General features: G+C 44.2%; 1 protein-coding gene and 1 long non-coding RNA gene across 2 annotated transcripts in view; both read right to left on the bottom strand.

Moving 5' to 3' along the window:
* LOC138973062 (uncharacterized) overlaps nt 1–277 on the bottom strand; it is a 1,905-nt gene extending 1,628 nt beyond the window's left edge. The window contains exon 1 of the long non-coding RNA XR_011457877.1: nt 1–277. This exon is cut by the window's left edge and continues 234 nt beyond it. This is a non-coding gene — a long non-coding RNA (uncharacterized lncRNA).
* Nucleotides 278–773: 496 nt separating this feature from the next.
* The window catches only part of LOC138973061 (uncharacterized), a 20,472-nt gene continuing 8,745 nt past the window's right edge, over nt 774–12,500 (bottom strand). The window contains exons 5-6 of the mRNA XM_070345720.1: nt 8,377–8,518; nt 774–1,284 (exon numbers count right to left, since the gene is read on the bottom strand). Of these exons, the coding sequence (XP_070201821.1) occupies nt 1,110–1,284; nt 8,377–8,518 (317 nt within the window). The 3' untranslated portion in view covers nt 774–1,109. The remainder of the gene's footprint in view (nt 1,285–8,376; nt 8,519–12,500) is intronic.

Here is a 12,500-nt window from a genome sequence, read left to right as displayed (position 1 = left end):
AGAGAAAAAAGTCCAAGCAAAAGCGTATTCAAAAATATGTTTGTTTCTATCACGCCTACCAAAGTGTTCTTGTCAAAATCACCTTTCAAATACATTAAGAAAACAACCGAAGAAAAACAAATCGCAAAAGAACTACGTAGAATAATTATAAGAACAAAAGCACATTATAGAAACAGAAAGGGATTTAGTTCCCTGGAATCCAAACTTGGTATGCTGAGAAATAAAAGTCTAAACATACAGAAAAAGATAATGATGTTCACTGCTTTCTGCAATATTATATATAGAGAATACTACATGGCTTGCTGTGTCGTACCAGATTTACACGAGTTGTTTTTTTAAATATTGAACTGCGAGCGAAAGCGAGCTGTTCACTATTTGAAAAAGCAACGAGTGTAAATCTGGTACGACACAGCAAGCCATGTAGTATTCTGTTTATCCTACATACTGTACTTACGTGTATTTTACTGAAAATGTCCTGCATTCGAGGCAGCTAAATTGAAGACGCTTGTTTTGGAACCTCGATCTCTTCTAAAGCCTCGTGCAATCTATTACGTCAAAGTAAAGAAACGTCACTCTGAAAGTGTGGCGTGACGTGTTAGTTCTAAAGATTCATCGAGGGTAATTAGCGAGCGCAATTTGTGTTTCTATAATGACGTTTGTCTCGGTGACTTTGGCATCATAAGCAGTGGAAAAACAGGTCCCTGCCAGACTTGCTTGACATGACCTCATTTACATGATATACACACGTGTGATTTGAACGATTATTATCTCACGGGTGTCTCTCTCACGTATGTAGGATAAATGCCGTAATCAAATTTCACTTTATAAAAGCAAGGCTAGAAACATGGCTTGTAGTATATTTCATGATCTTACATGCACTCAGCGACAACACGTCTGGCATATAACTGAAAGAATTCTGTCTTCAAACCAATGATTAGGCTGTCTTGAGAATTCGCCCAGTAAAGAGTACCGCAGGTACTGCGAGAAGAGAGTTCACGTGTTGATATTCTTTCTGTGGGACGACAAACCTTACACGGAGCTAATTCTAGAGACAGCTTATCCTTAACAAAAACAAATCAAAGAATCATTGGTTTGAACCATTTTTGTTTTCATCCAGCGCAGACGACCCCGGCGTCTTCGCTGTGCGCGCAGTTGTGTGTCCCGAAAGCCCTTGCGGGGCAGACCCGGATGTCCTGTTCACTTCCGGTGCACTGGATGTCGTCGAGCACTATGGGGCCTGTTCCTTGTCCAAAGGCAGCTTCTGGTTTTGGTACTGCGCCGGCCCTGGGAGACAGAATGGTGGGTAATCTTGAACTTTAGTGTGTTAAATTCATAGCTCAGAATCCAGTGACATTCTTTACTTATTTTTGGTACAAGTCCCTGTAAGCAAGCCAAAGAACATTTGTCGTGAAATTAATTGACGGATTGAGCTCCAAACGTAAGCATAATTAATTAATTTGGTTGTTCAATCGACGAAAAAGCACCGAAAATAGCGTACGTTGCCAACCAAGGGACATCATTTACACGAAAGAGTTGTCTCCCTTTTCCGCTATGCATTCATCGGAGTTCAAAGGGATCTAAAATGACTTGTTATGATTTCAAGTGCAGGTTCTACAAATTTGGATAATTCCTTCTTTGACGCTATGCATTCATCGGAGTTCATCCGTAACTTCAAAGGGATCTAAAATGACTTGTTATGATTACAAGTGCAGGTTCTACACATTTGGAGACTTAAATGCCTCTGAATTATGAGCTATGAATTTAACACGCTAAAGTTCAAGATTGCCGAATGGTTACATTATACATTTGTTTGTTTGTTTGTTTGCTTAACGCCCAGCCGACCATGAAGGGCCATATCAGGGCGGTGCTGCTTTGACATATAACGTGCGCCACACACAAGACAGAAGTCGCGGCACAGGCTTCATGTCTCACCCAGTCACATTATTCTGACACCGGACCAACCAGTCCAAGCACTAACCCCATAATGCCAGACGCCAGGCGGAGCAGCCACTAGATTGCCAATTTTAAAGTCTTAGGTATGTATGACCCGGCCGGGGTTCGAACCCACGACCTCCCGATCACGGGGTGGACGCCTTACCACTAGGCCAACCGTGCCGGTTACATTTTACATGAACATTTGCGATGATTTCTTTCCTTTAACCTTCGATCCTTAACTCAGTCTCTGTCTATAGAACGTCAGCTTGGTGACTTGTTTTAACGGTCAACAAGTTAACCGATCTTCGTTCATGGGCTGCAACTTATGTTTCTCCTTTTACCTTTGTTAAGTGTTTCTTGTATAGAATAATAGTCAATTTTTGTAAAGATTTTAGTCAAGCAGTATGTAAGAAATGTTAAGTCCTTTGTACTGGAAACTTGCATTCTCCCAGTAAGGTAATATATTGTACTACGTTGCAAGCCCCTGGAGCAAATTTTTGATTAGTGCTTTTGTGAACAAGAAACAAGTGGCTCTATCCCATCTCCCCCCTTTCCCCGTCGCGATATAACCTTCGTGGTTGAAAACGACGTTAAACACCAAATAAAAAAAGAATTGTAAAGCGCTTAGAGAACGTCAAGCACTCTATAAATCTCCCATATTATTATTGTTATTATTATTACAGGACCTTTCCCGTGCCCACTTGGTCTTGTGCTTGCATGTACACACGGAGGGGGGACCTTGAAAATCTCCACCCTTTAAGCCACTAGGCAGCCGCGGCCGGGATTTGAACTCACCACCTTCCGATTAGGAGGCCGATGTCTTATCCACTACGCCACTGCGCCCGTTAACCGATCAGTAAACAATAACAAAAGAAGAAGCAAAGTAACAAACAAACAATGTGTATTTGCGCGCGTGTGTGTGTGTGTGTGTGGGGGGGTTATTCATTTATACACCAAAGGCACAGTATAAGTTGTCAGTGCAGGTAAAAAAAAAAAAGCTAATGCTTTGTTGACCAATATTTCCTGACAGCGAACAGGTTAAACGAGCTCAAAGTTGACATCGCGAGGACTTCGCTAAGTCCTTTTCACCAGAACTTCAGTGTGAAAGCTTTTTGCAGCCAGCTTCGTGAAGTATACTTCGCAAAGTCCTTTTCACCAGAACTTCAGTGTAAAAGCTTTTTGCAGCCAGCTTCGTGAAGTATACTTCGCAAAGTCCTTTTCACCAGAACTTCAGTGTAAAAGCTTTTTGCAGCCAGCTTCGTGAAGTATACTTCGCAAAGTCCTTTTCACCAGAACTTCAGTGTGAAAGCTTTTTGCAGCCAGCTTCGCGAAGTATACTTCGCAAAGTCCTTTTCACCAGAACTTCAGTGTGAAAGCTTTTTGCAGCAAGCTTCGCGAAGTATACTTCGCAAAGTCCTTTTCACCAGAACTTCAGTGTGAAAGCTTTTTGCAGCCAGCTTCGTGAAGTATACTTCGCTAAGTCCTTTTCACCCGAACGTCAGTGTGAAAGCTTTTTGCAGCCAGCTTCGTGAAGTATACTTCGCAAAGTCCTTTTCACCAGAACTTCAGTGTGAAAGCTTTTTGCAGCAAGCTTCGCGAAGTATACTTCGCTAAGTCCTTTTCACCAGAACTTCAGTGTGAAAGCTTTTTGCAGCCAGCTTCGTGAAGTATACTTCGCAAAGTCCTTTTCACCAGAACTTCAGTGTGAAAGCTTTTTGCAGCAAGCTTCGCGAAGTATACTTCGCAAAGTCTTTTTCACCAGAACTTCAGTGTGAAAGCTTTTTGCAGCAAGCTTCGCGAAGTATACTTCGCTAAGTCCTTTTCACCAGAACTTCAGTGTGAAAGCTTTTTGCAGCCAGCTTCGTGAAGTATACTTCGCAAAGTCCTTTTCACCAGAACTTCAGTGTAAAAGCTTTTTGCAGCCAGCTTCGTGAAGTATACTTCGCTAAGTCCTTTTCACCAGAACTTCAGTGTGAACGCTTTTTGCAGCCAGCTTCGTGAAGTATACTTCGCAAAGTCCTTTTCACCAGAACTTCAGTGTGAAAGCTTTTTGCAGCCAGCTTCGTGAAGTATACTTCGCAAAGTCCTTTTCACCAGAACTTCAGTGTGAAAGCTTTTTGCAGCCAGCTTCGTGAAGTATACTTCGCTAAGTCCTTTTCACCAGAACTGCAGTGTGAAAGCTTTTTGCAGCCAGCTTCGTGAAGTATACTTCGCAAAGTCCTTTTCACCAGAACTTCAGTGTGAAAGCTTTTTGCAGCCAGCTTCGTGAAGTATACTTCGCAAAGTCCTTTTCACCAGAACTTCAGTGTGAGAGCTTTTTGCAGCCAGCTTCGTGAAGTATACTTCGCTAAGTCCTTTTCACCAGAACTGCAGTGTGAAAGCTTTTTGCAGCCAGCTTCGTGAAGTACACTTCGCTAAGTCCTTTTCACCAGAACTGCAGTGAGAAAGCTTTTTGCAGCCAGCTTCGTGAAGTACACTTCGCTAAGTCCTTTTCACCAGAACTGCAGTGTGAAAGCTTTTTGCAGCCAGCTTCGTGAAGTATACTTCGCTAAGTCCTTTTCACCAGAACTGCAGTTTAAAAGCTTTTTGCAGCCAGCTTCGTGAAGTATACTTCGCTAAGTCCTTTTCACCAGAACTGCAGTTTAAAAGCTTTTTGCAGCCAGCTTCGTGAAGTATACTTCGCAAAGTCCTTTTCACCAGAACTGCAGTTTAAAAGCTTTTTGCAGCCAGCTTCGTGAAGTATACTTCGCAAAGTCCTTTTCACCAGAACTGCAGTTTAAAAGCTTTTTGCAGCCAGCTTCGTGAAGTACACTTCGCAAAGTCCTTTTCACCAGAACTGCAGTTTAAAAGCTTTTTGCAGCCAGCTTCGTGAAGTACACTTCGCTAAGTCCTTTTCACCAGAACTTCAGTTCAAAAGCTTTTTGCAACCAGCTTCGTGAAGTACACTTCGCTAAGTCCTTTTCACCAGAACTTCAGTTCAAAAGCTTTTTGCAACCAGCTTCGTGAAGTACACTTCGCTAAGTCCTTTTCACCAGAACTTCAGTGTAAAAGCTTTTTGCAGCCAGCTTCGTGAAGTACACTTCGCTAAGTCCTTTTCACCAGAACTTCAGTTCAAAAGCTTTTTGCAACCAGCTTCGTGAAGTACACTTCGCTAAGTCCTTTTCACCAGAACTTCAGTGTAAAAGCTTTTTGCAGCCAGCTTCGTGAAGTACACTTCGCTAAGTCCTTTTCACCAGAACTTCAGTTCAAAAGCTTTTTGCAACCAGCTTCGTGAAGTACACTTCGCTAAGTCCTTTTCACCAGAACTTCAGTGTAAAAGCTTTTTGCAGCCAGCTTCGTGAAGTACACTTCGCTAAGTCCTTTTCACCAGAACTTCAGTTCAAAAGCTTTTTGCAACCAGCTTCGTGAAGTACACTTCGCTAAGTCCTTTTCACCAGAACTTCAGTGTAAAAGCTTTTTGCAGCCAGCTTCGTGAAGTATACTTCGCTAAGTCCTTTTCACCAGAACTTCAGTGTAAAAGCTTTTTGCAGCCAGCTTCGTGAAGTACACTTCGCTAAGTCCTTTTCACCAGAACTTCAGTGTAAAAGCTTTTTGCAACCAGCTTCGTGAAGTACACTTCGCTAAGTCCTTTTCACCAGAACTTCAGTGTAAAAGCTTTTTGCAGCCAGCTTCGTGAAGTATACTTCGCTAAGTCCTTTTCACCAGAACTTCAGTGTAAAAGCTTTTTGCAACCAGCTTCGTGAAGTACACTTCGCAAAGTCCTTTTCACCAGAACTTCAGTGTAAAAGCTTTTTGCAACCAGCTTCGTGAAGTACACTTCGCTAAGTCCTTTTCACCAGAACTTCAGTGTAAAAGCTTTTTGCAACCAGCTTCGTGAAGTACACTTCGCTAAGTCCTTTTCACCAGAACTTCAGTGTAAAAGCTTTTTGCAACCAGCTTCGTGAAGTACACTTCGCTAAGTCCTTTTCACCAGAACTTCAGTGTAAAAGCTTTTTGCAGCCAGCTTCGTGAAGTACACTTCGCTAAGTCCTTTTCACCAGAACTTCAGTGTAAAAGCTTTTTGCAACCAGCTTCGTGAAGTACACTTCGCTAAGTCCTTTTCACCAGAACTTCAGTGTAAAAGCTTTTTGCAGCCAGCTTCGTGAAGTACACTTCGCTAAGTCCTTTTCACCAGAACTTCAGTGTAAAAGCTTTTTGCAACCAGCTTCGTGAAGTACACTTCGCTAAGTCCTTTTCACCAGAACTTCAGTGTAAAAGCTTTTTGCAACCAGCTTCGTGAAGTACACTTCGCTAAGTCCTTTTCACCAGAACTTCAGTGTAAAAGCTTTTTGCAGCCAGCTTCGTGAAGTATACTTCGCTAAGTCCTTTTCACCAGAACTTCAGTGTAAAAGCTTTTTGCAACCAGCTTCGTGAAGTACACTTCGCTAAGTCCTTTTCACCAGAACTTCAGTGTAAAAGCTTTTTGCAGCCAGCTTCGTGAAGTATACTTCGCTAAGTCCTTTTCACCAGAACTTCAGTGTAAAAGCTTTTTGCAGCCAGCTTCGTGAAGTATACTTCGCTAAGTCCTTTTCACCAGAACTTCAGTGTGAAAGCTTTTTGCAGCAAGCTTCGCGAAGTATACTTCGCTAAGTCCTTTTCACCAGAACTTCAGTGAGAAAGCTTTTTGCAGCCAGCTTCGTGAAGTATACTTCGCTAAGTCCTTTTCACCAGAACTTCAGTGTGAAAGCTTTTTGCAGCAAGCTTCGCGAAGTATACTTCGCTAAGTCCTTTTCACCAGAACTTCAGTGTGAAAGCTTTTTGCAGCCAGCTTCGTGAAGTATACTTCGCTAAGTCCTTTTCACCAGAACTTCAGTGTGAAAGCTTTTTGCAGCAAGCTTCGCGAAGTATACTTCGCTAAGTCCTTTTCACCAGAACTTCAGTGTAAAAGCTTTTTGCAGCCAGCTTCGTGAAGTATACTTCGCAACGTCGACTTCGCCCAATACATTTCAGGCTCGAGGCTCGAGGCTACGTTTTTTGAGAAGACAAATCAAAAGTTTAGAACTTCCTTGGTGTCATGTGTGTGTGTCTCTCTATGCATTTATCCTTGACACAGTCTTTGAGTCGGTACATGAAGTCGACGCGTGTTCGCCCAAGCCTGGATTCGAACCCGTGACCGACGGGTAAGTAAATTTTAAGGGGCTTATTGTGCGTCAGGTCTTAATTGCCTATATTGGACATGAATTGGTTTATACGATTCGAGTTTTTACGCCCTCACGGCTTTTGATGTATGCGTGTTTATGTGGTATCAGCCATCTGCACTTATGGTAGACCGACGGGCGCAATGGCTTGGTGGTAAGACGCCGGCCTCCAAAGCGGAAGGTCGTGGGTTCGAATCCCGGCCGCGCCTGGTGGGTTAAGGTGGAGATTTTTCCGATCTCCCAGGTCAACTTATGTGCAGACCTGCTAGTGCCTTATCCCCCTTCGTGTGTACACGCAAGCACAAGACCAAGTGCGCACGGAAAAGATCCTGTAATCCATGTCAGAGTTCGGTGGGTTATAGAAATACGAAAATACCCAGCATGCTTCCTCCGAAAGCGGCGTATGGCTGCCTAAATGGCGGAGTAAAAACGGTCATACACGTAAAAATCTATTCGTGCAAAAACACGAGTGTACGTGGGAGTTTCAGCCCACGAACGCAGAAGAAGAAGAAGAAGAAGAAGAAGAACCCGTGACCCCAGGATCCCCAGTCCAGTGCCTTACCAACCGAGCTACATAATTATAACCCCCGCGGGTTAGGGGGAAGAATTTACCCGATGCTCCCCAGCATGTCGTAAGAGGCGACTAACGGATTCTCTTTCTCCTTTTACCCTTGTTAAGTGTTTCTTGTATAGAATATAGTCAATGTTTGTAAAGACTTTAGTCAAGCAGTATGTAAGAAATGATAAGTCCTTTGCACTGGAAACTTGATTTCTCCCAGTAAGGTCATATATTGTACTACGTTGCAAGCCCCTAGAGCAATTTTTTATTAGTGCTTTTGTGAACAAGAAACAATTAATTAGTGGCTCTATCCCATCTCCCCCCTTTCCCCGTCGCGATATAACCTTGAACGGTTGAAATCGACGTTAAACACCAAATAAAGAAAAAACATAATTATAAGGTTAAAAGAAACAACTTAAACTTTAAATGTCTATTTTCAATATGCATATAAATAAGAACAATTTTTCATGTTTTCTGCGTTATGAAAATGGACATAAAAGTGTTCAAGATTACCTTATCGTATGTATACTGGTGTATGTCATGCCGAATTCACGGTGCCGATTTCGCGTAATGGGCAGCGTTTTGCCGATTACGCGAAATGGGCAAAAATGTTGCCGATTCCGCGAATACGGCAATTCCGTGAATTCGTCACGACATTACAACTAAATTTAACTTTTTTTTGAAAGCAAGCAGCAGAGAACTTACCGGAAGAAGCCCAGCATGTTGCAGACGACCTTGGCCTCGTTGTCGTCCCAGCCGTCGTCACAGACAGTACCCCAGGAGTGGCCCACCCGGATCTCCACCCGGCCCTCGCGCTCGTTGCTTCCACCCACCAGACGCACTGGAACTGCGAAAGATAATGAACAAGTCTGTGGCTTAAAGGTACAATCCTACTTATGAAAAACGGTTCAGCTCGCCATCTCAGATCAGTCCAGGCTTCTACACGGGATTAAACCATTCCTGTACTTGGTCATAATAATATCAAAAGTCGACTGCCCGGCTACTTGCAGTAAAGGGTGTGTTTTTTCTTGTTGAATTAATTTCGCCGATTGATTCTAGCACGTTCTACAAGCGTGCCCTCTCCCCCCCCCCCCCCCCCACCCCCCCCCGCCTCCCCCCCCCCCGCCCCCCTCCCCCCCCCCCCCCCCCCACCCCCCTGCGCGACCTGACCTAGCCAGAGAGGACAACCCCCGACACAAAACTTTGGGGAATTGTGGAAGACTTGCGCCGAACCTGCGAGTTTACACGATCAGCAGGCCTAAGATTATGAGGAACACAACCTTCATCGAACGCCGAAGAAGAAGAAGAAGAAGAAGAAGAAGAAGAAGATTCTAGCGGCCAGTTACAAAATTAATTCATGACAAAATGCCCACCCTGCCCGTGTTGTAGCAAGGCCGATGATTTTTGGTATGGGGAATTTTAGGGTCAAGTATCATTTGATAATGTGGAGACCATCAGCTACATGTCACTAACAGAAAGAAGGGGCACAGGCGCATGAATACGCTCTCTGGGATTGTTAGCGCATTGCCATCAGCCAATCAACTGTTTCACATCAGTCATGTGACACCAGTACGTACTGACCTTTTATTAGAATGTATTTTTATTTGATTATTTATTCATTTATTTATTCATTCATTCATCTATTTATTCAATATTTTATTGTTATAATTATTAACTTATTTATCTATTTATTGATTTAATTATTTGTTATTTATTTATCAATAAATTAATGTTTTTAATTTATGATTTGGGTGTGCTGTTCTTGTTGTGTATTTCAGCTGTACTTACACAATTTCTCGTTGACTGTGACGAGGTCTCCTTCAACAGTTTGAACGCGTGGAAGAAGTAACCTGTACTGGCTCTCCACGGCCGTCAAATTTGTCTCCAGCGTAGCCAGTTGAGACGACGATACTGTTCCGGCAGTGCTCATCGACGTCAAAGCCGACGTCACGCTTTCGTTCAGCTCGTTCACTCCCTGCAGGACAAACAGGAGGTCATCATAAAACGATTCTGTGGAGTTTTGCAAATGTTCGCGCATGAACTGTTCCCCGGTTTCCTGTAGTTTCTCAACAAATGTCAAATTGGCGTGGACCCATTTCAGCGTGTCGGTGAGATTGGTCAGCTGTGATGCTGTGTCGGAGCTGAGTTTGTCCACCCCTTGCTGAAGATCGGACAGTTCTTGCTTGACACCTGACAGCTTCTTCTCTTGCTCGTTCATCTCTTGGTTCAGTTTGTCGTCAAGGTTCCCGATGGACTTCTTCTGCTGAGCGAGGCTGTGCTGCACTTCTGCCAAACTCGGCAAGAACTGGGAGCTGATCCGTTCTTGCTCGTCGGTAATCGTCTTCTGCGCTTCCAGGTCGCCTTCCAGTTCTGACAGCTTCTGGGTCAAGTTCGTGGATACGGCTCCCTGTGTTTCGAGTGTCTTCAACACGGCTTCCACGCTGGCTCTCAGGCCCTTGATCTCATCTGCCTGCTGAGTGTTGGCAGCTTCTTGCTCGTCTGCCTCCGTCTGTAACTGGAGCAGCTGGTCTTGGAGGTCCGAGGTGAGATTTTTCTGCTGTGTGAGGTCGCCGAGGAGGTTATCCACCTTCTTCTGCAGTTCTCCGCTGTGTTTCTGCTCGTCACTCAAACTGCCTTGAAGAGCGCTGACCTGCTGTTGAAGATCTGCGATCTTCTTGTCGTGATCTGCGATCGTCTCTTCATTTTTGGACATATTTCCTGTGACTGCGTTTAAGCTTTGCAGCCAATTCACATGTTGCTCTCTGGTGTCCTGCGCTGTGTTCTTCATGAGGTCATCCAAAGCGTCCTGGGATGTCTTCTGGAGGTCTTTGATCCGATTGACGTTCATCTCGAACAGTTCGTGCGCAAAGGCCCTGTCGCTGTCGACCTGCTCGGTCAGGTTGTCCGCTGTAGACTCAAGGTTGGAGAGTCTCTCTTGCACTTCTCCCATCGTACGCTGCGTTTCGTCGCTCAGTAAGGCTCCGGCGTTTGTTTTCAACTCTTCCACTTCGTTCTTCAGCAGCCCCAGGTTTTCTCCTTGTTCCTTCACCTTCGTGTCCATGGTTTCGACAAAGAGAGTCGCTGATGTTATAAAGGGGGAGTCACTCTGCAGGCATGTAGAGACCTCTGCGTCAAGGACGAGGGAGCAAGTGTAGTTGCCTCCCTTGTAGTTGGAAGGAAGGTCGAGAAGAAAGAAGCCATCTTGGTAGTCCGTGGGAGTCAGCTTCTCACCCTCAGGACCCTGTGACAGATGACAAGGCGATTGTTGAAAGCTCTCTCTCTCTCTCTTTCTCTTTCTCTCTCTCTCTCTCTCTCTCTCTCTCTCTCAGTCTCTCTCTCTCTCTGTCTGTCTCTCTCTCTCTCTCTCTTCCTTTCGCTCTCTCAGTCTCCTCAATCTCTCTCTCAATCTCTCTCTTTCAGTCTCTCTCTGTCTCTCTCTCTCTCTCTGTCTCTGTCTCTGAGTCTCTCTCTCTCTCTCTGAGTCTCTCTCTCTCTCTCTCTCAGTCTCTCTCTCTCTCTCTCTCTCAGTCTCTCTCTCAGTCTCTCTCTCTCTCTCAGTCTCTCTCTCTCAGTCTCTCTCTCTCTCAGTCTCTCTCTCTCTCAGTCTCTATCTCTCTCTCAGTCTCTCTCTCTCAGTCTCTCTCTCTCAGTCTCTCTCTCTCTCAGTCTATCTCTCTCTCAGTCTCTCTCTTTCTCTCAGTCTCTCTCTGTCTGTCTGTCTGTCTCTCTCTCTCAGTCTCTCTCTCTCTCAGTCTCTCTCTCGTTCTGTCTGTCTGTCTGTCTGTCTGTCTGTCTCTCTCTCTCAGTCTCTCTCTCTCTCTTTCTCTCTCTCTCTCTCTGTCTGTCTGTCTCTCTCTCTCTGTCTTTCTCTCTCTCTCTCTCTGTCTGCCCATCTGTCTGTCTGTCTGTCTGCCTATCTGTCTGTCTGTCTCTCTCCGTCTCTCTCTTCTCCCACCACCCCCACCCCTCCTACACAGAATTACACTGAATTCAATATGCACGATCAGAGTAGTAAACCTTTTGGGAAGAGCAGATAACTGTGTAAGCTCTGTGAGAACATTCCATGTTCCGAAGCACTTGAGATCTATCCAACTATCCGTCCATCCATCCATCCAACTTACCGTCCATTCTACAGAAACGGGAGGGAATCCTGCGCTGAGAATCTGACCGCACCTCAGCTGAATCGTAGGGTCGCAGGAGTCATGTCCGGTGGATGAGGCATTGTGGGATTTCTGGTCAATGCGGAGTTGTCCGTCAGTTGTTGTGGGTGGATCTGAAAGAGAGAGGGTTTATTTATTTATTTATTTTGTGTGTTATGTTATGATGTTTTTGTTGTTTTCAGTTCAAACAACAACTCTGGAGCTTTACCCCCGACTGCCATATGATACCTTTCAGGTGCGCACTTAATTTGCTATTGCCACAAAACTCAATACTCCGATAAAGAAAAAAAACACAGTTATAATTATTGCCCTTTCAACTGCAGCAGAGAATTACCTCCCCTGAAGACCATTTTTTTCAGTGTTGCTCTAAGTACTATATACCTCGAATGGGGTTTTTTTCATTGAAGTTTTTAACAAATTTCATCCTGAAGTCGAAGTATGAAAACCTCTTATGGCTAACTTTTAAGTGGTTTGGGCAACAACAACAAAAAGAGAAAGAAACACGCCCTTTATATATATATATTAATATGCTTTCTGAAATCTTCAGCTGCAAAACATAAGAAGTGACAGCGTGTTTGTTTCTTCTGAATTAATTCAAAATGAAAGAGGGTAGTCCCAAGAAGACATATAGTTGTAAAGACTGCGAGAGACAGGGCAGGGGGAGAAATG

This window comes from Littorina saxatilis, linkage group LG8, assembly GCF_037325665.1.
Source record: "Littorina saxatilis isolate snail1 linkage group LG8, US_GU_Lsax_2.0, whole genome shotgun sequence".
NCBI lineage: Eukaryota > Metazoa > Mollusca > Gastropoda > Littorinimorpha > Littorinidae > Littorina > Littorina saxatilis.
This window is presented reverse-complemented; position numbering and strand designations above follow the sequence as displayed.